The 27,412-nt window shown below is 39.1% G+C and overlaps 1 protein-coding gene across 13 annotated transcripts in view; it reads right to left on the reverse strand.

Annotated features, from left to right (window-relative positions):
• LOC107126927 (uncharacterized) overlaps positions 1-27,412 on the reverse strand; it is a 519,804-nt gene that overhangs the window by 459,575 nt on the left and 32,817 nt on the right. For 12 of the 13 annotated variants that reach the window (XR_012421300.1, XR_012421301.1, XM_065525742.1 and 9 more), the window contains one exon: positions 13,058-13,122. Coding sequence is in view for 3 of the 13 variants with exons in the window: in XM_065525742.1 (XP_065381814.1) it covers positions 13,058-13,122 (65 nt within the window). In the remaining 10 variants the exon portion in view is untranslated. Of the gene's footprint in view, positions 1-13,057; positions 13,123-25,243; positions 26,968-27,412 lie in introns of those variants that run through there. The other variant, XR_012421302.1, reaches the window with a different exon arrangement.

Below are 27,412 nucleotides of genomic sequence, written 5' to 3' on the forward strand. Positions count from 1 at the left end.
AACATGCTTCATATTTATCTCACTGGTAGATGGAAAGCCTCAACCATTTTATCTACTGACTCCGGTCCCCTGTTGGCTGAGGCTCTCTCTCACTCTTCTAGGTTGTCACTGTGCATGGTAAGTTTCTATGGTGCCAGATAAATCCTTCATAAAGTGAAGCACAGAGGAACAGATGCTTAAAATGGGAACTGGTCAGCATGTCAGAAACTCTACCCCACATGCAGGGATCTCAAAGCTGGACATGTAACAATATGGGGTGAGACATTAAGAACATCTGTCACAATGTGTATATTAGGTAAATTAAGACTTGCTGCTATAACAAATAAACATACAAATCTCAGTGGCTTAATATGATGACATTTTATTTCTCACATACAATTCAATCAATAGGACCGTGAAGCTTTGGCAGGGTGAAAGAGTGACTGAAGTGCTCCTTGCAAACATTCAGGAACACTGCTACCTGCATCTTCAATACATGGCCCCCAAAGACTCCTTGTCTGTATAAGCAAACGACTAACAGACAGGAGAAGAGAGAGAAGTAGATTGTGTGGAAGAAAAGTTTGAGATGGCATGGCTTCACTAAAGCACAAAGGAGCTTGGGTAACATAGTCTAGTTGTGTGCCCTTTCGAAAAAGAAATAGATCAGTTGAACAGGTAGCATTTGCTATCCTGTTCACGTATGTAAAAGCATATATGACTTTTAGGTTAAATCTTGAAGAAAGATGTGGTAATTAATTTTGTGTATCAACTTGGCTGAGTCATGGAGTGTCCATATATTTGGTTAAACATTATTCTGTATATGTCTGTGAGAGTAATTCTGAATGAGATTAACATTTTAATCAGTAAACTAAATAAAGCAGATTGCCCTTCCCAATATGGGAGGGCCTTATCCAGCCCACTGAAGGCCAGAGTACAACAAAGAGGTAGAGTAAGAAAGAATTTGCTCTTTACCCAACTATCTTTGAGTTGGGACATTAGTCTTCTCCCTTGGCACTTGACTTAGACTGAAACTTACACTCCATCAGCCCTCCTGGATCTCAAACCTTCAAACTCAGAATATAACTATCACCTGCAATTTGTTGACTGCAGATCCTAGAACTTCTCAGCCTCCAAAACCATGTGAGCCAATTCCTTATAGTAAATCTATATATCTATATCTATCGATATACATAAATCCTACTGATTTTGTTTCTCTGGAGAACCCAGATTAATACAGAAGGTTAAAAATGTGTCATAGAATTAACAAGGAATAAAAGCATTTCAGGCAGAGCAAAAAACAACATGGACAGAAGAACAGCTTAGAAGAACCCAAGCAGGTTCAGAGAACTGAAGTAGATTTGTTTTGACAGGACCCATAGCAGGTGTAGTTATATGAAAGAAGAATCTGGAAATGTGGGCAGGAACCTGACAGTAAGACTCCTGATTTTACACTGTGAAGGAAATGAAAGGCTAGAGAATTTAAAACAGAAGTATACAGCATTTTCTGATACTACTTTAGGAACCTCAAGAAAGATGCTGTGTAAGAGCAAGCAAAAGGATTTTCTGCTAAATATTGTTAAACATCACCTGTCTTGAGCTCTAGGACATTTAACAAGGAAAGATGATGCATTCAGTCAAAAGTGCATGAGCCTGAAGTCAAGCAGGTTTGAGTTTAATGGTACCTGGCAAGTTTGTTATGAGAATCAAAGGGTTTGTATGTAGAGCTTTTAGCACAATGTATGACAAAAAGCATGTGCTCAAGGAAAAAAAAAAAATAGTTCCTTTCTTCTCTGAGCAACAAAATAAATAGCATGAATTTATCTCAGAACCAGAGGGAAAAAAAAAAACTGAATTAGTGGAAACTCTGACTTTTGGACACTGCTTGATATTGCTAACACTGTTTGTGAATAATTATGCCCTGTAAAAGGAATAACCAAAAAACTTTTAATGTGTAGCCAAGATATGCAGACTCAGTAACCCTAGCCCAAGTGCTTACTGGTGTATACCAATTGGGTGTCAAAAATGTGCAACAGACTATCTAAAGGAGGGTAATAATACTAAGCCCCAACATTAGTATTGAGAAACACTGACAATTCATAATAGTCATAGTAAAACATAGCAAGGAAATACTTTCACATTGAAATTATTTAACTCTACATTAACCGGCTGCCTAAATATATTTCTTATGTTCTATTCACTCTTTAATGAAATGTGTGTCTTTTAATAAGCTTGCATTTCATAATTAGATACATAATATTCATGCCTTGTGATTTCCCCCACAGAGAATTTCCAATGTATTAATTACAATTTTTTAAAAACCCAATTTATTCTGTGTGTTTAGTTTCTAAACATATTTTTAAAAATTTATTTAAGGCATGAACAAAATTCCATACAGTGAAAATCTGTAGGAGAAGATAAACTTTATTTGATAATTCATGACCCAAATGAATAAAGGGTGTTTAAAAAAAAAAAAAGAAAGAAATGCTAACTCAAACTTTTAAAATGAATAGCGTCTTTTTGTATAAATCACTTTTGTGTTACTATTATGCCACATTCTTATTTACTTTTACTCTGCTTACAAAATATTAGATAATATAGTTTCTTTAAAAACTTCCAATCCCAGGAGCAGTGGAGCCCTGGTTCTCAACCTTGGCTGCACATTTGGAATCATTAGGGGACCTTTTTAAAAATACTCATTACCTAGGTTTTACCTCAGATCCATCGTTAAAAAAAAAAAAAAAAAAAAAAAAAAAAAAAAAATTGAGAGTGGAACCTAAGCACAAAAATTTAAAAATCTCCAGAGATTATAGGGAAATGTACAGCTTGCATCAATCCCTATTCACACTGCCACTATACCATTCAGGCCTTCAGTATCACATACCTGACTCTTTCAAGAGCCACCTAACAAGTCTTCTCACCATCCTACTTCACCATTGTCAGATTAAAAGTACTCTTAAAATGTACTTATCAAACCTAACATGCTTACTGAGGGTCTTGTTAAGATTTTAAGATGAAGGCTCTAATTAAGCTGATCTTGAGTGGAGGCTGACAGTCTACATTTCTTTCAAGTTCCCAGGTGATGTTTATGCTGCCAAGCCACAAACAACAAACCATACTGATTTATGTTTTCCAGTCATAAAGAAAACTACTGGTACCACTTCCTAATTCTAGATACTTTTTCAGCTTTTTTTCTTTCTTTTTTTTATTTGACTTGGCATTTTACATTTAAAAAGTAGAATTTTTATCTTGCTTTTTAGTGAATATCCATGTTAGTTAATACGTTTAAGTAAAGACATAACATCCTTGAAGGCTTTAAGCCCTTTGACAGCTCATAGGACAAGTTAGATGTATAGTAAAGAAATCTGTTTCCATATGGACAGACACAGTAAGATTCAGTATTTTGACCCCTAGTAAGTTTATAGTCATATAACTAAATATATGCAAAGTGTTGGCAAATACCACTAAAATATTTATTTAAAACTACCATTTATGGTGGGTATGGAAAAAAAGGAGCTATTATAGAAATAGAATTGCAAGATTAGAAAAACACATTCTAGTTGACTTAATCTGAATTCTATAATTTTCTAAGCCATCTATAATTTAAATTTTTAAAAGAATTTCTCATAATAGTCTAGAAATTAGCCATGCTATCTAATAATACATTACCAGTATTGTGTACTTATTTTAAACATATAGACTATATTTAACATAGACTATGCTAACTATGGTTAACAATACCGTACAGTACCCTTAAAATGTATTAGGGGGATAGGTCTTCTGTTTTGTGATTTTTACTGCAATAACTAAGTAGTAAATAAATAATATGTGCCTGTAATCCCAGCACTTCGGGAGGCCGAGACGGGCGGATCACGAGGTCAGGAGATCGAGACCATCCTAGCTAACACGGTGAAACCCCATCTCTACTAAAAAAATACAAAAAACTAGCCGGGCGAGGTGGCGGGCACCTGTAGTCCCAGCTACTCGGGAGGCTGAGGCAGGAGAATGGCGTGAACCCAGGAGGCGGAGCTTGCAGTGAGCTGAGATCCGGCCACTGCACTCCAGCCTGGGCGACAGAGCGAGACTCCGTCTCAAAAAATAATAATAATAAATAAAAAATTAAAAAAAATAAATATGTGTGTGTATATATCTATATATATATATATACACACATACATGCTTGCATGACTGAAACTTTATACCCATTGAGCAACATATTAGGGTTCTCCAGAGAAACAGAATCAACAGTACACACACACACACACACACACACACACACACAGAGCTCAATGTATTAGTCAGTTTTGGAGAAATATAGATCATGTTGTGTTCCATTTAAAACCTATTTATTGATGTAGAACATGGAATGTGTCAAAAGTGTTTAATTGCTCCCACTCCCTCCTTTGTATTTTATGTATCATTATTGTGAAGAAGGGGTGGTAGAAAAAAGGAGGAGGAGGAGAAGAACTTTGGGTATATTACAAAGTCAATGTGTATGTGTATACGTGTGTACTATTGGTTCTGTTTGGAGAACCCTAATATGTTGCTCAATGGATATAAAGTTCCAGTCACGCAAGATGAAACAGTTCTAGAGATCTGCTGTAAAAATTGTGCTTATGGTTAAGAATACTGTACAGTACCCTTAAAATGTATTCAGGGGATAGGTCTCGTGTTTTGTGATTTTTACCACAATAATTAAAAGTAGGAGTCTTTACCCATAGGCAAAGCCCATAGATGAGGCCAATATATTTGAACAATGGCAGAGTCACTGAAATAAGCATAAAAACCCCTAAAATAATATCCTTTTAAAAGACAACACTTACTTAAATATAGAAGTTCCAATGTTTCTAGATTATCCTATTACGGTCATGCATTGCTAAATGATAGGGATATGTTCTGAGAAATTAATTATTGGATGATTTCATATTTGTGTGAACATCGTAGAGTGTACTTACACAAACATAGATGGTATAGCCTACTACACACCACACACCTAGGCTATATGGCATACACAATTTTTCCCAGGCTACAAACCTGTACAGCATGTTATTATGTGGCATATGACTATACTTTGCTGGTATTTAAGTTGTACTTTACTATTTGTAGGTTTCATCACTAGAAACTAAGCCTACATGGACTCTAAAAAGTTTTAAGACTGGATTTTTAAAATGGGTATCAACTACTAAACTGCAGAAAGTGTTGTTGTAAGCAGGCAGCTGCCATTCTCTATTTTAGGTAACAGTGCCAGATCCAGTGTAAATATCATGAGAGTTGCAGTTGTAATATTTAGAATTATCACCAAAGTCACAAATACATCATAAGCTGTTACACCTGGGAAACTCTGAAAGTGTAACCTGAGAGTCTTTCCAGCTTGAAATGAATTACATGAAATGAAATAAATTACCAATATATCCCCAGTCTAAGGTTAGAAAACTCATGAATTACTACACCAGAAGAACCCTCAAGCCCTAGATATTATTGTAAACATCATCTATTTTGATATTATGCATAGAACTATTTATAATATCAAAATAATATGATATTTGGAATTTCCCCTCGTAATTCCAGTATTCATAGTAGTTATAATTTGCTTCTCAAACTACCCTTGAGTAAAAACACACATTAACATGATCATAATGAAGTCACTGGAGGACTACGGTTGCTTAGGAACATTAAAAAATCTAGCATAGATTGAGAATTTATTATCATATGAGCCATTGAAATTAGCAATTGGGTGCTTTTCCTTTGATTAGATGTTATATATCAGTCTGGCACCTCTAATACTTCCCAGTTACACTGATAAATGAAATCAATTTTATATTACATTATTCAGTATCTGCTGCTTTGCTGCTTATTTTGGAAATACAATTGTGCCCTTATAAACCTGAAAATACAAACTATGGAAATGTAAAGACAACCTACCAAGTGATTGGTTTTCTGTTGTAAATATTTTTACCATATTCTAAGCTTTGCTAATTTTTGTATTGTTTTTATTTCTGTATTTCAAATGTTTTCAATTTGAAATAATTACAGAATCACAAAGAGTTGCCAAAGTAGTACAGAGAGGTCTCTTGTACCTATCATCCAGATTTCTCTGATGGCAACATCTTACATTACCCCAGTGCATTTTCAGAACCAGGAAATTGATGGTCCAATACAGTGAACTGGACTACAGATCTTACTCAAGTATCACTAGTTTTTGCATGCATTCATTTTTTTGTTTTTATCTACAATTCTAAGACATTTTATTAAATGTGTTTATTTGTCCAAATGGCCATGTGCTTCCAGTTCTCTTTGTCACATTTCCTCCTTATCAGGGAAAACAAGGAATTGATATATTTTTCAAAGGCTATTGATGCAAGAGCCCATACTCAAAGAAAAATAGCTTGGTGATTTCTGATCACTAACATGATATGTCTGAGCAATTTACATTTACAGTTGTAGAAATAAATGGCTTGCATTTCAGATTTTCATGAAAAAGATAAACCTGCTTACTCGGAATTTTATTATGTGTAGCATTAGTTTGAAATGCAACATCTTAATGTGAAAAATAAAAAAAAACTATTTCAACTATTTGTTTTGTCAGCTAACCTTCACAGTTGTGTACCACATCATTTTTCTCAGATTAGCTCAATGTATTAGTCAGTTTTAGAGAAATATAGATCATCTTGTGTTCCATTTAAAACCTATTTATTGATGTAGAACATGGAATGTGTCAAAAGTATCTAATTGTTCCCACTCCCTATTTTGTATTTTATGTATCATTATGATAAAGGGGTGGTAGAAAAAAGAAGGAGGAAAAGAAGAACTGTTGGGTATATTACAAATTCAAATTCAAAAAACAAAGAGAAAATAATGTTTCCTATTTGATTTCAAACACAAGATTAATTATTAGAATAAGATAAAGAATAATGTGACATATTGCTTGGAAATTTAAGAGGGCAAATCAAATATAACTCCAGATGTAAGCCTAAAAATGACTTTCTCATATTATACCTTAAAACTTTTATAATAATCCAGAGAATATATCATATTATTATGACATAAAGTGATTCATTCTTATCTCAGGAGGGTATAATGTCATAAACAATTTATTTGCTCAGTGTATTAGTTCGTTTTCATACTGCTAATAAAGACATATCCGAGACTGGGTAATTTAGAAAGGGAAGAGGCTTAATTGACTCACAGTTCAGCATGGCTGGGGACACCTCAGGAAACTTACAAATCATGGCAGAAGGAGAAGCAAACATACCCTTCTTCAAATGGTGGCAGGAAGGAGAAGTGCTGAGCAAAAGGGGGAAAAGCCCCTTATAAAACCATCGTATTTCTTGAGAACTCACTCACTATCACAAGAAAAGCATGAGGGTAACTACCCCCGTGATTAACTTACCTCCCACTAGGTCCCTCCCATGATATGTGGGGATTATAGGAACTACCAATTCAAGATGAGATTTGAGTGTGGACACAGCCAAACCAGATCAATGTCCTAAGACTGGATGAAATGACCTGGTGAATAAGTAACTAGAGAAAGAATGAGGGACAATAGAGATGTTAAAATGAAATAGCCAGGTGCGGTGGCTCACGCCTATAATCCCAACACTTTGGGAGGCCAAATCAGGCAGATCACTTGAGGCCAGGAGTTCAGGACCAGCCTGGCCAACATGGCAAAACTCCTTCTCTACTAAAATACAAAAATTAACTGGGTGTGATGTCACATGCCTGTAATCCCAGCTACTCAGGAGGCTGAGGCATGAGAATCACTTGAACCTGGGAGGCAGAGTTTAAGGGAAATGGCTGTGCTTTAGTTAGGAGTAGGATGAGGCAGCCTTCTGGTGCAGCATGACTCAGCGGGTTTGGAGCACAGGCACACAACCCTGCACATTACGTAACCACACCACGTGAGGCACATAGACAATCACCTACGTGAGCTCGTGCTTGGCTCAGAGCCACTATTGTCTGTAAAAGGTATAACTACCCTGCTGATGCTGTACATACACCTTGCTCACACCCAGAGAAAGAGTAAAGCCATGTTGAAACTATCTACAATTCCTCGAATGTTCTTCCAGCTACCCACCACTTGCCTACCAACTTCACTCAGACTTCAGTTAGAACCTGACAATTGGCATCACAAGCAGGATCCTGAGGTGAGTGAGCCTTCAGTCTCTGCTGCCTCTGGGTGGGTCAAGTGGCTGCAACATGAGCTGTGGTACCCAGTGGCAGCTGTGCTGCTCAGATGGGCTCTGATAGAAACCTGGGCAGTGGTAGATGGGTCCCTCATGAGCATGGAAAAGGCACTGAAGCAGCCAGAAGTGCACAGCACCAAGAAGGAGCGAGCTTTTGCCGGCAGAGTTAGATGGGCATTTTTTACTGTGCTACAAGAAGTATACACCAAGTCCCCGAGGGATGCAGCACAGGTAAGGGCCCTCCAGGTGCAGACATGGAGCCTGGAGGCCTGGCTACACAGCTCAGAAAAAGAGTTAAAAGCTTCCATGAATGGGGACTTCCAGATGCAGGCAGGGCACCTGGAGACCTGGCTACAGAGCTTGGAAAAGGAATTTGAGGCTGCTGTGAATGCAAGCCTGAGTCCCTGGTCTCAGCCAGAGATTCCCACTCCGATACGGAGGAGGAAGAACCCCCATTGCGAGTTCACCCAGTGGTCTGTCAGAAGGTAGATCATGAACAGCCATTGAGGCCCCAAGAGCAGGCTCAGGGACCCAACACTGTAATGAAACATACTTCATACACTGCCCTTACCCCAACTGAGTTGTGGGAATTAGGAAAGCAGTGCCTCCAGGGTCTAGGGGAACCTCTGCCTGCATGGATGCTTTGTTTATGGGCAAAGAGAGCAGATAGTATCTTCTGTTCCACCTCTGAGATGGAAAAGCTAACCTCGATTACGATTCACCCGTCCCTCCATCAGCAGTTGCAGGTGAGCAGGAGGTTGGCGCAAGGGCAAGATGACCACACCCTGATTGAGTGACTATGGGAAGCCATACAAACTGTGGAATGACACTGGTAAAATACCCAAAATCGTGACTAAATGGCAGTCATATGCCGATTTTGTGCAAGTCACTGGGGAGATGGGTATGTAGCAGGCTATGTTTGACCTGCATACCCATGGGCCAGATGATGAACATTTTGCCTCCCACATGAGGGATCTCGTGTTGGGTTCCATTCCCCCGAGTGCCTTTTGCTCCCTAGCTGCTGTCCTCACCCCATATGTAGGGTGTTGAATACATGAAGTGACCACTGCTATGGAAGCTCTCGGGGAAGCAGAAGGCCATCGGTGGGACCGAGGGATCTGTGCAGTAAAGAAGGGGAAGATGTCCCGCTGTGGGGCCCCCCATCCCATGGGAGAAAAGGGAGTCCCAATGAATGGCATGCTCACAGATGTGGATAGATGTGATTCTGGCCAGAGTCGACCAAGAGAAAATCAATAAGCAGCCCAATGAAGTACTCTTAACTTTGTGGAGACAATTGTCCCTGCAGCACCAATTGCAGAAAATGCCCAAGGGGAAGGACATTTCTGTGTGACCCAGTCCCGCCTGGGAGCTTCAGCTCAAAGACTACTTCCTGCAGCCAACCAGAAATGTAGAGCCTTTCCTGTTTGATTATGGAACTGGCCAAGGTGCCCGGCGTGGGAGGACACCAGATGACTAGAGGCCCCATGTGGAATTAGCAATCCATTGGTTCCCCAGCAATGTACAGTGGGTGCTGTTGCTGGTGGATACTGGCGCAGGTCGCAGGCTTGTTTATGAGAAACCAGATAAATTTCTGGGCAAACCTGCTTACATTGACGGTTATGGAGACTGGTTAGTAACAGTGAAACCTGTATCTCTGCACCTTGGTATCTGCCATTTGGCTCCCCATTTAAATACTGTGTATGTCTATCTCATACCAGAATACATTCTGGGGATGGACCATTTAGATGGCCTGGTGTTACAAACCATGACTGGGGAATTCAGACTCTGAGTGTGTGTGATGAAGTTGGTACTGTGTGGACATACACATCGCCAGCCTCAGGTCTTGCCACAAACCCAACGAGTTACATCCACCCAACAGTATCATTTGCCAGATGGGCATACAGAGATAACTGAGACAATTAAAAAGCTGGAGAAGGTGCAGATAGTGTGAGGAACCCACGGCCCCTATGATTCTCCAGTGTTGCCAGCTAGAAAGACTGACGGAACTTGGCAGATGACGGCAGACTATCGGGAACTGAATAAAATAACACCCCCTTTGCATGCAACTGTACCGTCAATCATGGATTTGATGAACCATATGAGAATGGAACTGGGACCATACCACTATGTAGTGGACTTGTGGACTTGGCCAATGCATTTTTCTGCATTGACATTGCTTCAGAGAGCCAGGAACAGTTCACCGTCACATGGGACAGGCAACAATGGACTTTCACAATGTTGTTACGGGGCTCTGTGCATAGTCCCACCATATGTCATGGTCTCATTGTCACAGATTTAGCCACCTGGCAATGTCCAGAAGGGGCCTGCCTATTCTAATATATTGATGATATTATGTTAATCTCTGATTATCTTGCATCCCTTTTGCAGCAACATTTGGTAGCATGTGGTTGGACTGTTAATGAATCCAAGGTCCAAGGACCTGGATTATCTGCCAAATTTTTGGAAGTTATCCAGTCAGGTAAGACAAAGGCCATCTGAGAGGCTATCATTTATAAGGTTCAGACATATCTCCGGCCCTCTATGATGAAGCAGCTGCAAACTTTTGTGGGCCTCCTGGGATACTGGTGGACATTTGTGCCCCATTTAGCTCATATGATAAAAACCATTGCATCTGTTAACAAAGAAGGGCTCTACCTGGGATTGGGATGATGTGGCTGAGACCACCTTCCTAGCAGCCCAGTGGGCTATTCAGCAGGCACAAATCCTATGGGTAGTTGACCAGGGGTGCCCGTTTGAGCCGGATGTGCATGTGACCACAGATGGTTTTGGTTGAGGCCTGTGGCAGCACACAGAGTGGCTGAGAATGCAAGTAGGCTTTTGGTCCCAACTATGGAAGGAAGCCGAGCTCTAGTTTTCCTTGACAGAGAAACAGCTAGCAGCTGTATATGCCACCCTTCAGGCTTATGAGAGTGTGACAGGATGGGCTGCAGTTGTCATGTGGATGACTTACCTGGTAGCGGGATGGGTGCATTCATGGGTAACGACCCCCTGGACTGGGATGGCATAGACATCCACTTTGGTGAAGTGGGTGCCTACTTGGAGCAGTGGAGGACAAGTCCCTTAGCAGCAGAGTTGCAACAGATTTTGGGACCTGTAGTCCTAATGCAAGATAAGGCCATGGGACCTGAGCAGCACCTAGACTCTGAGCCTTCACCATTTAAGGAAGGGCGTCCCCCCTTCCTAATAGGGCATGGTACACTAATGGGTCTAGCCAAGGTGCTACTGTTGCTTGGAGTTGCAGTCCAACCAAGTATTGACATCATATGCTTTGAAACCAGGTATGGACAAAGTAGCCAATGAGCTGAACTTAGAGCAGTATGGATGGTGATCACCAAGGGGGTGACACCTATGGTAATCTGTACCAATAGCTGGGTGGTCTGTCAAGGCTTAACCTTGTTGTTAACTACCTGGAAAATACAGAAGTGACTAGTCGGCCACCAACACATCTAGGGCCAAGCCATGTGGCAAGACCTCTGGGAAATGGGTCATCAGAAAGATATAACTATTTATCATGTGTCAGGCCATATGCCTTTGGCCACCCCCAGCAATGATGAGGCAAATGCCTCAGCCAAGGTACGATGGTTAGAGTCAGTACCTACATGAGATGTGGCCTTGTGGCTACACCGGAAACTTGGACATGCCGAGGGTAAATTGATGCAACAGGTCAATAAACGTTGGGGTCTGTCCCTGCCCACACAATATATTTGGGAGGCTTGTCAGAAATGCCCAGCTCAGGCATACCCTAAATGGAGGCAGATGCTCAGTGTTACACAACAAGTGATGATAGGGAAAGTGCCCTTGACTAGATGGCAAGTATATTACATAGGGCCTCTGCCAAAGTCACAAGGGTATACTCATGACTAACAGCTATGGTCACAGCCACAGGCCTGTTGTTCACCTACCCTTGCAGGGCGGCTGACCAACAGAGCACCATCCAGGCCCTGCAACATTTATGTGCTATGTATGTTCGCCCTCTCGTCGTTGAGAGTGATAGGGGAACACATTTCACTGGACAACAGGTACAACAATGGGCACAACAAACAGACATAAAGTGAGGATTCCATGTGCCATACAACCTGCAAGCTGTGGGTATGACTGAGTGATATAACGAGCTCTTGAAGAAAGAGTTGTGCTTGCAAGTCACAACCCTATCTTTGTGGGGCTGGAGTTCCAGACTGGACCCGGTGCTCCAAACCTTGAATGAATGGGCATGGAAAGGCGGCCTGGCCCTGCCCCCATTCAGTTGCAGGTAGGTACCAAGGATGACCTCCTCCGACCAGGTATAGGGACAAATGGTAACCTGTTGTTGACCGTCCCAGTGCCTTGAAGGCAGGAGAACAGAAAACCTGGCTGTGGCCATGGACCCTCCAACCACCCCCTACCCCCGCAGCCAATGCCGGTGGTTGGCCACTGTAGCTCCCTGGAGGAGGACTTACAATATGACTTGCATGTCACTCCTTGGGTGTTCAAAACAAGCCCCACACAGTTGACTGTTCATAGTGGAACGGCCAGGGAAGGAACCCTCCTCCAGGGAATATATGTACTGTCTGTGTGGCATATTATGAGCTCTCCTGTGACTTTGACCCAGATACAGGACTCAAAGGAACCATGGTGAGCTGAGAAGGTGTGGTACCATCGCCCAGGGCAAAAGCCCTGGGTGGTTGCATTGTTATTCAGGGATGAAAGATTAGCCTCTATTTTGCCTGAGAGATGTGATTCACCTCTGTTAGTATCTGTGCCTGCGCTGTGATCTTGACCATAAGTTAACATGCTCCAACTGCATTATGGACTGCGCCCACACCTACACTGAGGTGACCAATGTTTCCAACAGATGGATCTGCACTGCCCTTCCAGCAGCAGCTTCTGTGATGACTTACCTTGGCACATACAATCACAGTCTGCAGATAACACGGCTGGAGACTTGGGGTCCGATGGCCAACACCTGGAACACAACGCAGCAAGGTTTGAACAAAGGATGCCGCAAAACCCATGGTGCACCTGCCCTCCCTTGCTGGCCCATAGTGTTTATGATGGGTGAGGCTGGCTAGTGGGGGAACATGTAGTACCCCTGGCCCAGGCACCATAGTGCATACAGCAACATTGGGTAATACCACCGTGGGATGGGTACCCATCACAGCCTGTGAAAACATAACACGTATCACCACACGGAAGGTGTGGTAGAACAAGCAGCCCCACTAAGGTCGGCTCCAATGGACTTTATGCCCCCTAGGGGTTTATGGGTCTGTGGGGACACAAGGTGGCCTTACCTATCAGCCGACTGGACTAGACGTTGTATCTGGGGGTGTCCTTATGTACCTGCCACTGTTCTCCCCATATTGTCCAGACACCCACATAACCAGGAAGCACTGCACTCTTGGTTTTTGCAAGTTCAACGAGCACCCTGGTGGTTCTACTCCTTGGCAATGACTATCTCTGGAGTGGGTGTCATAAGCAAAAGTTACTGCTCTTGCAGAGCACACCACTCAGGCTCTGAATTACACCCAAGTGGCCCTCCTCCTGTTAACACTTTACTGGCCAGATCAGAAAGGTGGTGTTGCAAAACCAAATGGCCTTAGACATAATAACTACTGCCCAAGGAGGCCCCTGTTCCCTTTTAGGAACACAATGTTGTACCTTTATCGCTGACAATTGGCAAACATAATAGCAGTCCTGCAACAGTTCTCACAAGAGATTAATGGAGTCAAGAGCCTTACTGATGACCCTCTGCAGAGATGGTAGGCACCCTTAGGCTCTGGCCTACAATGGACCCTAATAGTCATAAGTAGCATATCTGGTTTCCTAGCAGTGAGCTGTTGCTCTCTGTATTGTTGTTGTGGGTTATGGATTCAGGGCTCTGCCTTATGGGCACGTGTCCCTGCCCAGAGGATGCCCTCAGCCTAGGGGGTGGAGTGTAAGGGAAATGGCTGCTTTTCAGTCAGGAGTAGACCGAGGCAGCCTTCTGGCGCAGCATGACTCAGCAGGTTTGGAGTACAGGTGCACAACCCCACACATTATGTAACCATGCCACGTGAGGTGCATTAGGTGATCACCCACATGAGCTCATGCTTGGCTCGGAACCACTATTGTCTGTAAAAGGTATAACTATGCTGCTGATGCTGTACATACAGCTTGCTCACACCCAGAGAAAGAGTAAAGCCATGTCAAAACTGTCTACTATTCCTCAAGTGGTTTTCCAGCTACCTGCCATTCACCCTGCCAACTCCCCTCAGACATCAGTTAGAACCTGACACAGAGGTTGCAGTGAGTACAAGATATCATTGTACTCCAGTCTGGGTGACAGAGTGGTGGTGTATTTACCAGTACTTGTCTATGGCTAATCAGTTAAATCAGCTCATTCATTCATGCAAATCAGCCTGAGGGTGTGAGCAATAACCTTCTATGAATAATTGATAGTCTCTTTTACATGGCTACAAACTATATCCCATGTAAGAGAGATGCCCTTTCCAAGTGCAAACCATAGTTCTCATTAGGTAATCCTATAAAAGAAGTAAATGGGTCAGTGAGAATCTATCACTATCAATCTCCATATGCCTCCATGTTTGAATAATGAGAGCCTATTCTCTATATGCTCAGCTGTGTCCACTCCCTGAATCACAGAAAGTCTTGTTTAATCAATTGTGTGTAGGAGTTTCTTCTCCAATAGCAAATTGGATTTAGAAATAGGTGTATGGTTCCTCTCCATACTCAGACTGATGTACAGGAGATGTGGGGGAAATGCAGAGTAGAGAGCATGAAGAGATATGGAAACATAGATTTCAATCCCGAGTATTAAAGTGAGCATTAAGTAGCAACCTCACTATCTACTCCTCAGCCCAGGTGAATCTCCATGCCTGAAAACTGAGCCCAGATCCCTCCAGCCAGGTAACAGAGGATATGCACCTTCTTATCTAGTTCCTTCTACCCTCTTTTCCAGCCCCCCAATCCACACCATGGAAGATTCAAAAAATGAAACATTCATTCTACACCTAGTTTCAATACTGAATATCAAACCTGACCTACCTCAATCAAAAATTATCTTACCCCATTCCCCAACCCATCACTCTGCCTCTGATCATTTCAGTTTCTGGCTCCTTCCAAAGGGTACTAGCCTATACACTCTGGTTTTACATTTCTTCCTCATAGCCACCCACTTCTACTGTTCCATCTCTATTTTTCTATTCCTTTCTCACTACACTAAACTCACTTCCTTTTTCCCATGCCCATCTTGTTGCTACAACAATCATTTATATTGGAAATAAATAGGTCGAGGTCCATTAGTATTAGTTTTGTGCCTACCCTTCCCTCAAGCCTTATAACCTTCTATTCACTATCTTTTCTTTTGCCATACTGAATAACTTGTGAGTTGCTAAATTTGTCATGTTGTTTTTCAGTCTTTTGACTCTTTAAAAAGGTATGCTTTCTTCCTATTATGACATTCTCTGCTTCATACTTCTAAAAAAGAAAACCTCAAGTCTCAACTCTCCTGGGAACTCATATTTAAATATCCAGACTGGTGGTTCTCAAACTTGGTCTCACATTGCAATCACTTAGAAAGTTTTAAAAATAATATTGGGTCCTGAGTCCCATCCTCTGAGATTCAGATTTAACTGGTGTTGGGTGGCGCCTGGAGACAGAGATTTTAGCACCTCCCCAGTGATTATAATGTGCGAACAAGATTGAGAACCACCACTGCCCTAAGTGATATGAATGCCCATCTTCTGTAACCTGTATCACTTTACTTGTCATTACCAGTACTTTTTTCCTTGCACATTGAGTTGTCTTGTAGCAGGATGAGCTGCAGACAAAACCCCTCAGACAACGGGTTAAAGAAGGAAGAGGATTTATTTGGACGGGAACATCGGCAGACTTGCATCTCAAGAACCGAGCTCCCTGAAGAAAGAGTTCTTGGTCCTTTTAAGGGCATACAACTCTAAGGGGTCCACGTGACAGGGTCATGATACATTGAGCAAAGCAAGCATGGGGTATGTGACTAGATGGGGGTGGTGAGCAAGGCAAGTATTTCTCCATACCATTGTCTGTGATCTATAGATAGCACAAGTGGTTAGGGTAGGGGTTAATCTTTAACCTGCAGTCCTGGCCAGTGGCACCAATCAGTCTGTTATTTTTCAGTTTTTACTTCCTCCTTTTCTTTGGAGACAAGGCACAGTAGGAGAAATGGTCACCCTCCCCAGTCTATGCACCATATTTTATTAGGTTTTATTCCCCAGTGCCTGCATTAGAAAATAAAGGAATCAGGTGGATCACGAGGTCAGGAGATCGAGACCATCCTGGCTCACACGGTGAAACCCCGTCTCTACTAAAAAAATACGAAAAACTAGCGGGGCGAGGTGGCGGGCGCCTGTAGTCCCAGCTGCTCGGGGGAGGCTGAGGCAGGAGAATGGAGTAAACCTGGGAGGCGGAGCTTGCAGTGAGCTGAGATCCGGCCACAGCACTCCAGCCTGGGTGACAGCAAGACTCCATCTCAATAAATAAATAAATAAATAAATAAATAAAGGAATCTTCAACACATGGCTTTTGATGAAATGAAGGAACAAAATTATTTCCTGTTTATACATGAATGTTGTTGCTGCTAAATGAGATAAATACTGAAGTATCTTGAAAAAAGTCACATAAATTGAGAAGAAAGGAAATAGTACAGTTAGAGATAGGCACAAGATGCCAGGCTGATGACGTGATGCTTAGAGCAAGGAAAAACTTGAAATGATACCTGAGCTATACACAAGGAATCAGCAGATCCTTTACAAAAGTAGCAAAATAAGATAACTGACAGCCACACTTTCTCCCTTGTGTCCTAAAAATGTCAACATAAATGAATATCTAGAATGGCTCCAGTACCTGCTGTTTCACAATGCTGATGATTTGGTAACATGTCAGCACTTTTCAACTTTACCTTCCCCATTTGATCTCAAATCACAAACTTTTTTTTTTTTTAAAGTAGTGGAATGTCCTTTATATTAATGAAGCACCTGGACTCCTCTCATTTTATTATCCGCACTCCATTTTCTTAATCATTTGAAGGCAAACATGAGAAGATTAAAAAGGCAAAAAAAAAAAAAAAAAAAAGTATAGTAAAATAAGCACGAGAATAAATCCTGATGAGCATTGAGAGACTGGATATAATACATAACATTATTTTATTGGGACACTGTCCAATTATGATATGTTTAACCTTGGGTAAAGAGTAAACATAAATTCAATAATCAGATTGTTAGGGAACTTACACCAGTTTTGCAAAAACAAACCAGGACAATCTGAATTTTAGGTTCATACTTAGGTGTTATTATAATAAAATTTAGTTGTCATTAACTGTATGATGGCAATTATAAGAAATCAAAGCATTTGTAGTACATATTATTTTCAAATTGAAGGAAAGGAAAAATTTGTAAGAAAAGCTGGCCCTACCATCAAAGGTACAATCCCCAAAGCTGTCAGTAAGAGTTCAGCAGAATTCTATGAGCTTTCAGAAGACCTGGAACTGAAACTGCTGATTTCTAAGATCCCTGTTTTATATGAGTATATGTATATTAGAAAATTGGCCATGTTGCAAATAATGCTATTTATGGTAAGGCTTTAGGAAGTATGCTATCATTCTGAAGCTAAAAAAGAGGGAGGATTATTTTTCTCTATTTAGGTCAAAGTTGATTTGTTTTGCTCTTTTCTGTTTTGGTATAATCAGGTATTATTTTTGTTGTTGTTGCTGTTTCTTTGGGCTTTTGAAAATAGCAGATGAAGACAGGTATATGAATTTGTGTTACTATTGCTGACTCTCTAGCAGGCAATTTCCATTTAGGAAAAGGAAATTATCTTGCCAAAAATAAATCCTGAGGATGGAAGCTTATTCTGATGCTTGAAATCACAGACAACAAATATTTACAGGAACCAATAAGGTAATATAAAGAAGAAAAGCTGGCCACTAAGACAACAGGAAATGCTGGGAGCTGAAGACAATTGCCAATCTCACGTCTCATATAAACGAATTCAGATTTATTATTAATATGATCATTATAATCTTGTTGGCCACCATGTGGATCCTACTTTAAATATTTTATATAAGATTCTTCCATAAAATAAATAATTCTTATAATAAAATTGTTCAAAATATCTCACACGATAAACTTTTCTTTAGTCCTAAGCAAACTACATCTATTGGCAAAATCAGTTCCACAGCTGAAATAACTGAGCACACAATTACACAAAATTTTTTTCTTGTTGCAACATGTTTTCTTAGATTTACCCATTATCTAATATACTTTTCAACTAGAAGGCAAGAATAAAGAAAATTTAGAAACAGAAATAAATATTTATCACATGCTAATATTCCTAGGCTGTATACTAAAATTATTTCATATATTAGCTCATTTAATCCTCACAATAAGATTATACAGTACATTTATTAATCCCAAGACACACAGAATTGAAAGTAAAGATATAAAGTGACTTACTTAAAAACCACACTAATAAATAACGAATTTAGGACTGAAAGTGTTTTTCTTATCGTTTTTGTGTCTTATCTCGTCTCTTTCTACAACATCATTTTAAAAAGCTATCCTTAATAAAGTGTTGCAATTTTCATGATGACTTTCACATTGTTTGAAAAAGGTACATACAAATATTCTAAACTTTATTGCCCAAAATAGTCTTCACTGACATTATATTTGATAATTTCTGTGTAGAAACACTAACCAGTGAAATACTTTTATAATATATCAAAAAACTTCATTTTTCAACTGCATTGACAGAAAGCAAGCCAACTTTAATTAAAAATGTGAAATAATTTTACTGATGGAAAATCATAATGATGCTCTCTTGTGAAAAATAACTAAGAGCAACATTTGGCATCACAGATACTCTGTCATAAAAATTTTGCATTAAAACATTATTCTAGAAAAATGGGTATTTGTCAATCTCATCTAAATATCAAACATAGGAATAATCCTCAAATCAATTAAATGCTGCTGACTTAAAAAAATTATTGTAGCACATTGCCAACTCAGAATAAGATCCCAATGTCATTGCAATTATGCCTGAAAGCATCTGGACAATGTACATTTCAATGTGTTTAAAAGCCTATTAACATTTTTATTGCATGGCATGACCTCAATCATTCAGTTAGGCTTTTGAGCAACCATTAAGAGATGTCTCTAGAACATGTGATATGGTTTGGCTTTGTGTCCCCACCCAAATCTTCTCTTGAATTATAATGCCATAATCCCTAAGTGTTGTGCGAGGGACCTGGTGGGAGGGACCTGGTGGGACGTAACTGATAAATGGGGGCAGGTTTCCCCCAGTGCCGTTCTCGTGACAGTGAGTGAATTCTCACGGGATCTGAAGGTTTTATAAGGGGCTGTCCCCTTCAGTGGGTACTCATTCTCTCTCCTGCTACCCTGTGAAGCAGTGCCTTCCACCATGATTCTAAGTTTCCTGAGGCCTCTCCAGCCATGCAGAACTGTTAGTCAGTTAAAACTCTTTTCTTTATAAATTACCCAGTCTCAGGTATTTCTTCATAGCAGTGTGAAAATGGACTAATACAACATAGGTTCTATTTCACACTTGAAAATAAGTATTTTTTAAAAATCTGTTTCATTATTTTCTCTGTGAGAATGACTGAGTGTCCAAGAGGTATTCCTAAATGAGAATTTAAGGGCATGGAAAGAGAAAGTACATACACACACACACACACACACACACACACACAACTGTTAAATGCAGGAGTGAAAACGATCTCCAAATAGCTTTAAATAGATAAAATATGCATGTTAGGAGAGCAAGAGTAAAGACTGAGCACTGTATCACTTGTTTCCTGGATTTTAAATACCTAAAACACATAAGAGGAGTGTTTAAAATACTTCAAGCACGTGCATAAACACATACACATTCTAAAAGCCTAGAATGGCACCTTCATCCTGTCCTTTGCCATAAGAAACTGACCTTTGCACCAATCTAGTTTCCTAGCCCAGAGATAGAAGGGAGAGATATCTCAGCAAAAGATCAAAGCAGCATGTATTTCCCCCCCATCTCGTTAATTGGATGTTACTTAAAATGAACCTCTCTTCCACTTCCTGTGTTCTCTAGGGTTAACAAGCTTTGTGACAATGACAGCAGCCAATCCCATTCTTCCTGCTGCCTGAAGTCCAGACAATAGCTAAATTCACTGCACCTTTCTCACTTGCTAGAAGTTACGGAGGCATTTATTATGCATTCATGAATAGACCAGTGCAATAAGAGCAGTTGCTATTGTGAGTAGCAATTCCTGCCTTTATGAAAGAACTATAAAACTGACTCACACAAAGAGACAGATTGGCATGTTCAGGATAAAGTTGTGGGAGCCAAGCCCCACGACTGCTCCCAATGAACCTCAGTCCTGGAATTCACACCCCTGTGTTTTTCCCTACCACACTGGGTAGAACTGAATTGTGATACCAATAGAATATTGCTGAAATCACAGAGTGTGATGTCTGAGGCCAGGTCACAAAAGCCTTCTTTCTCCTGCATTATTCACTTTAAGAGAAGCTGCTCCTCGTGCATTTGGGGGAAACTCCAATAGCCCTATGGAGAGGTCCTTGGAGCAAAGAACCTAAACTTCTTGCCAATTTCCAGCACCAACTTTTCTGCTATATGATTGAGCCATCTTGAAAGAGAACCCTCTAGCTCAGTCAAGCTGTTAAATGACTGCAGCTTGGCTGACATGTAACAGCAACCACATGAAGAAACTGAAGCCAGGACCAACCAGCTAAGCTGCTCCTGAATTCCTGCCTCATAGAAAGTGTGTGAGAACATAAAGATTTCTTGTCATTTTAAGCCACTAAATTTAGAGGTCATCATTTTTGCAGCAATAGGTAACTACTTTCAAATTGTATTTTAAATCTATCCTATGCCTTACCCATTTCCCCATCATTTCTTACTCCACTACCTTGCCTATACTATTAATCGTCCCTAATCTATCCTACCCCTAAAGTTATTAATGAAAGTATAAATCTGTTCCTGTTACTACTCTTTTAGAAATATCTCATGGTTGTCAGTAACTTTCAAGGTAAAATTCAAACATTTTTACATTATTGCAACCTGGGCACAATTTAGCTTTTCAGTTTCATCCTCCATGACTCCTTCAACATATTCTTTAAATTTGTTTATACCAAACGACTTCCCTTTTTCCAACCATGCCTTGCACTTCACATCTTTTACATTGCTCCCTCCATTCTTCACCTGAACCATCTTTGCCACATATCTCTCCTTAGAAAGATCATTTTTTAATATTAAGGGACAATTGTTACATCTTCTCTAGAATCTTCCCAGATACTTTCCCCAATATAATTAGTTGTTCACTCATTTGTCTTCCCTCAGTACACTAAATATAATGGTGGTAGAGTAAAAGCTTAATGCATTACATTGTGTTATGGTGATTGGATGTGTTTTTACCTCCTCTATCAGACTGTGACCTTCCTTAGGAAAAAGAATCCTGTTTTAGTCATCTTTCATTCCCAGAGTTTTGACATGCTAAATGAGACATAGTAGAAACTCAATCAATGTTTGTTAAGTAAATGAATAAACAAATAGGTGAAAGTTAGAATGTACTATCCTTCTCTTCTTTATTCATTTCCTCAACATTAAATTGAGGAAATTTAAAATTCATGAGGTCCTATTTAATTTGGCCACAAGGACCTATTTATTTTACTTTCAGATTGTCTCCTAAATCCATAATCTTCGCTCTCTCATATTTCCCATTCCCTTGCTGGAACCATTGGCTGTAAAGGAGCACAAAATTGTAAATGATCGCAATGAAAAAATGATTTTCAATATTGTTTAACTCTGTATGGGAGTTAGGTCAGAGAGGCAAAGGGTCAATGCCTTAACACTGACACATAGGTGGGTCCATAGTTAGCTGCCAAAACTAAAAAAAGAATAAAATAACCATTAGAATGTCAGAATAATATTTTTGTGGCCCATAGAAGTTCTGGACTATTCAGTAACTCAATAAGCAATTGTAGTTTATGTTTAGTTATTCTAACATATTTAAGTTTCTTTATTTCCCTATCTAAGTTGACAATATTATGATTTCTTTAGAAACTATCAAAAACCACCTTTTTGATCATACTTCAAGCCAAATCAATTGACTTGCCACACTTTAATAAACTTAACATTTGACAGTTCATCATAATTATTTGTGTGTTTTTGTAAATTTGTGTGTGTGTCTAAGACCTTTAAATACATTGTATATTGATAAAAATAAGGTCATAGGCTGGGCATGATGGCTCATAGGTATAATCCCAGCACTTCAGGAGGCTGAGGTAGGAGGATTGCTTGATGCCAGAAGTTCCAAACCTGCCTGGGCAACATAGCAAGACCTCATCTCTACAAAAATATTTTTAAATTAGCTGAGCATGGTGGCACACACTCGTAGTTCTAGCTACTTGGGAGGCTGGGAGGATCCCTTGTACCCAGGAGTTGGAGGCTGCAGTGAGCTGTGATCACGCCACTCCACTCCAGCCTGCGCAACAGAGCAAAACCCTGTCTCCATAAAAACTAAGAAAGAAACTAAAGTCATCAATACTTAAATAAAAGCAAATCCTTGCATACTCTACATACTTTTTTTTAGAAATTAGAAGATTTTAAATGATGCATAGGAAATATCTAATCTCATGGCTTTAAATAATGGAATTAAATTTCTGTCTCAAGTGAGAGATATTTTCCCCATAATTACACAGTTAGTGTACACGCTGAAATCCAGCTGGCCCATCCACTACATACTGAAACTGTTGGACTCATTGATTAATGGACTGTTGCAATTGGTACTAAAGACACACAAACACAAAAAAAGAGCATTTATGTAAAGCAGATTTAAAACAGACTTTTCATCAAAATGCCACACTCATTTCTAAAGTTTCCCAAAGGAGTTAATTGTCTACCTTTAATTAATTAAGAAAATTAAAGAGAAATTGTTCGACTGACTTAACCTATCTAAGTAGTCAATAAACAAAAAATAAAATCTTGATCATGCAAAACAATATCCATTTATTCAACCAAAAATTTGCTTGATATTTTTAAACTTGTTTTAAATAGCATTTTCTGTTTACATAGTATTATATTATCATAGTTCCAATCTACATTTCTGAACTGTTGAAGAAAAATATAAGAACAGTCATATTTCCTATGTAATATTCTCCTACATTTTGTATAGAATTCTAGGTGTTAAATTCTATGTATACTTTCTGCTTCCAACTATGACTGAACAACTGGCACTGGATTAACTATCCAGCTTGAAACAACTATAAAACTTTGCAAAATATATGAAGCATCAAAGTGAGATGTTTGACAACAGGTAGCAGAGAACTGTAACCTGTGACATTAGGGTAAGTCATGAGGTGAGTCCCACGATCACCTGTGGTTCAGTCTAGAGGCACCTTCCAAACCACTGCACAAAGATGTGAAGCCCCAGCAGAGCACAGCAGTTTCCTTTTTGTGCAAACTGACAAAGCACTTTGTAAAATCTATATGAAAATACAAAGAACTCAAAATAGCCAAAACTATCTTAAAAAATAAGAACAAAATTGGAGTATTCACATTACCTGATTTCAAAACTTATTCTAAAAGTTACAGTATCCAAGACACAATAATGTTGCATAAGGATAGGCTAATAGGTCAATGAAATAGAATTAAGAGTCCAGAAATAGACAACAATTATATAGTCACTTTTTACAAAGACACCAAAAGGAAAGTCATTTCAACAAAAGGTATTGGAACAACTGAACATCCAAATAAGGGGAGAAAACAACTTCAAATATGTCTCTCACAATAGTCAAAAATAATTTGAAAAAGACCATAGGTTTAAACACAAAAGCTATTATTGAGTTTTAGAAATTATTTAAATATTTTGATTAAATCCTTTTTAAATCTATGTATGGTATATATTTTCTCAAGAGTGTAAATGCCTACTTATTTTCGTAATGGTGTTTCTTTGATGAGCATAAGTTTTCAACTTTTACGAAGTCTAACTTATCACTTTATCCTTTTATGGTTTGTGCTTTCTATGCCTTGTGTAAGAAATATTTGACCCCAGAATTGCAAAAATATTTTCCTATATTTTCATTACATTATAGAGGCTCAAAACAGATGGCTATGTATAATGACTTCTCTGGTATCTTCTTAAGAGGGTATTTTTGAAAATGAAGAGTTTATCAAAGGTTGCTGAGAATATTGACCTCCACGTCTAGACCAGACCACATACACAGGGGCACAAAAGATAGTTACAAGTATCAGTTTTCTGTTACTTTAAGTATTATGCTTTAAAGTTTAATCCGAAGGGGAAAATAAACTTTGTAGTATCTTGCTCAATTTCTTTATATACCATGAAATAGGCAATATAGAATATTCAAAATAAAAGTAAAAACAATCAAAAACAAAAAAATTTATTTGACTCACATGGCATTCTGTTGGCAAAGAAAATTGTGTTAAGGTTTATCAAATTTTCCCACCAATATCGTATTTTCAATCCAGTACCATGCTCAAGTTATGGTAGATCCTTATGTTCCTGATGTGTCCTTTATCTAATTATTTAAATTACATTAAAAATGCCCAAATCTATTCAGTCATACAAACTATATTTTCTATCAGTTTTAAGGAAAGTATAAACATATACAACTTTATGATCACATCAAATTTCAATCAACTAAGATGTAATCAAAAGTATAATTTCAGTTAAGCAAAATGACTTGTACTTAAAACCCAAAAAGCCAGGCAGGGTGGCTCAAGCCTGTAATCCCAGCACTTTGGGAGGCCAAGACAGGCAGATCACTTGAGGTCAGGAGTTTGAGACCAGTCTAGCCGACATGGCAAAACACCGTCTCTACTAAAAATACAGAAATTAGCCAGGCATGGTGGCATAAGCCTGTAGGCCCAGCTACTCGGGAGGCTGAGGCAGGAGAATCGCTCAAACCCAGGAGATGGAGGTTGCAGTGAGCCAGGGTTGCGCCACTGCACTCAAGCCTTGACAACAGAGCAAGATGCTGTCGCAAAACACACAGACACACACACACACACAAACACAAACAATAAAGTATGTATTTTATTTCCCCAACGAAGAGTGTTTATTAATGACTAGTATCCATAAGAAAAGCTTTCTTTAAAATCATAAACACTAAACTGTTACATATACTATTAATTTACACATGCACACTATTACAAGTACTCATTATACGTATAGTATTACATATGTTTACTAGTAAAAGTATGGAAAATTCATTCTGGTTATAGAACAAAGAACAAAAAGAGTTTGAATTCACTGAACATATACTGTGTGTCTCTTTCAAGTTATGATGTGTTATAGCCTGATTGACACAATAGTGATAGACTAAGGGCACAACTCCATAAGAAACTATGGAAATATGCAGGAGCTTATTCATTCATGTATATCCATCTAGTGGTATATAACCTTTGTATTCTTGATTGCTGACTCGGCAGAAAATTAGAGTGTTACTTAAGCCAAATTAGAGTCACCATGTGTACCAATCCATAAACTTGGACTGGCCTTTGAAATATGATCCAGCTAGTAAGCATCCAGACTTCTATTAGATCTGGGGAACCAAAGATGTATAAGACACAACTTAAACCCTCTAAATGAAGTGGCTCTCATATATTCTGACTGAAACCAATTAAACTGGGACAATGACCCACAGCTAATTTATCTGACATTTGATTTAAAAACAAATTTTGGGAGCATTATGTACTAACATTCTTCAGCAAGACAGCCATAAATAATTCATTTTACACGGAATCCATTTGTGCTTTTAAGTCTAACTATTGCAATATTATGGATCAAAATTTTTGCTAATGCTCGTATGCATTGCTGCATTCTATAGGATTAAGTAAATCATTCAAAATTGGTAAATCATTGATAAAATGACATTAAAATATCAATGATTTATAATTTAAACCCCAAAATAGTATTAATTTAAAAACTACAACTAAGTAATGATAAAATGGTAAAAGTATCCTTTCTGGAATTACTGAGAATCACAACTAACAATCATGTCTTGGGAAAAATATAATTCTAAGACAATGTAATATGTAATAATAACATCATAAAGTTTATGATACAAATGTCAGTAACCCTTATAAACCTTTTCATAAAATACCCTTTCGTTTATCCATTTAACAAATTTATTGAGATTCTTACATGTACTAGACACTATACACTATACTCGGTGCTGGGGACATAACAGCAAAAATATAACAAATATAAATGATCATGCTATCGAGGTACATATGATGAGAGGAAAAATAATCAACCAATCAATCATAAAGAAGTAAGAAATGAAACATTATGAAATTATATATATATATGTAGAGAGAGAGGCTTTATGTATATGTATGCATACATATATATGTATGTAAACACACACACTAAGGGACTTTGGCTTAATTACAGGGTCAGATGAACCCTCCTGAGGAAATGGTCCTTGTGATAAGATGTAAAAGTTAACTGAAGAAGAAGATGGGGCCGGGCACAATGTCTCAAGCCTGTAATCCCAGCACATTGAGAGGCTGAGGCAGGCAAATCACTTGAGGCCAGGAGTCTAAGACCAGCCTGACCAATACGGCAAAACCCTGTCTCTACTAAAAGTACAAAAATTAGCTTGGCATGGTGGCACACGCCTGTAGTCCCAGCTACTTGAGAGGCTGAAGCACGAGAATTCCTTGAACCCAGGAGGCACAGGTTGCAGTGAGCCGAGATTGCACTACTGCACTCCAGTCTGGGCGACAAAGCAAGATCCTGTCAAAAAGAAAAAAGAAAGAAAAAGAAAAGAAAGGAAAAGAAAAGAAAAAAGGTTACATTCACTTAGAACATCAGAAAGAGCATGTGCAATATCTGGGGTAGAGCCACCTTGGGGAACACAATAAAGTCAAGGAAAGCCTGCATGGCTGCAGAAGGCAGTGACAGGCAAAGCACAGTGTAGGATGAGAATGGAAAACTGGATTAGAAAGACAATATGCAAGGTTCGTAGGCTTTTAAAGGATTAACATCTAACAAAATGAAATGTTTCAATTTAGCATTTAGTTGACAGAATATCCTGGTGAGATTGTGAGTAAGCTAGAGGAGAAATTAGCACCTACAAGAAATGCTTTGTGTCTCCCTTTTGGGGAGATGGTAAGTATATTTTTATGTTTAAGATATAGTTGCATTATGCTGCATGACATAGTTATTATTCTCTAAATGT

Source organism: Macaca fascicularis, chromosome 12 (genome assembly GCF_037993035.2).
Source record: "Macaca fascicularis isolate 582-1 chromosome 12, T2T-MFA8v1.1".
In the NCBI taxonomy this organism is placed as follows: domain Eukaryota; kingdom Metazoa; phylum Chordata; class Mammalia; order Primates; family Cercopithecidae; genus Macaca; species Macaca fascicularis.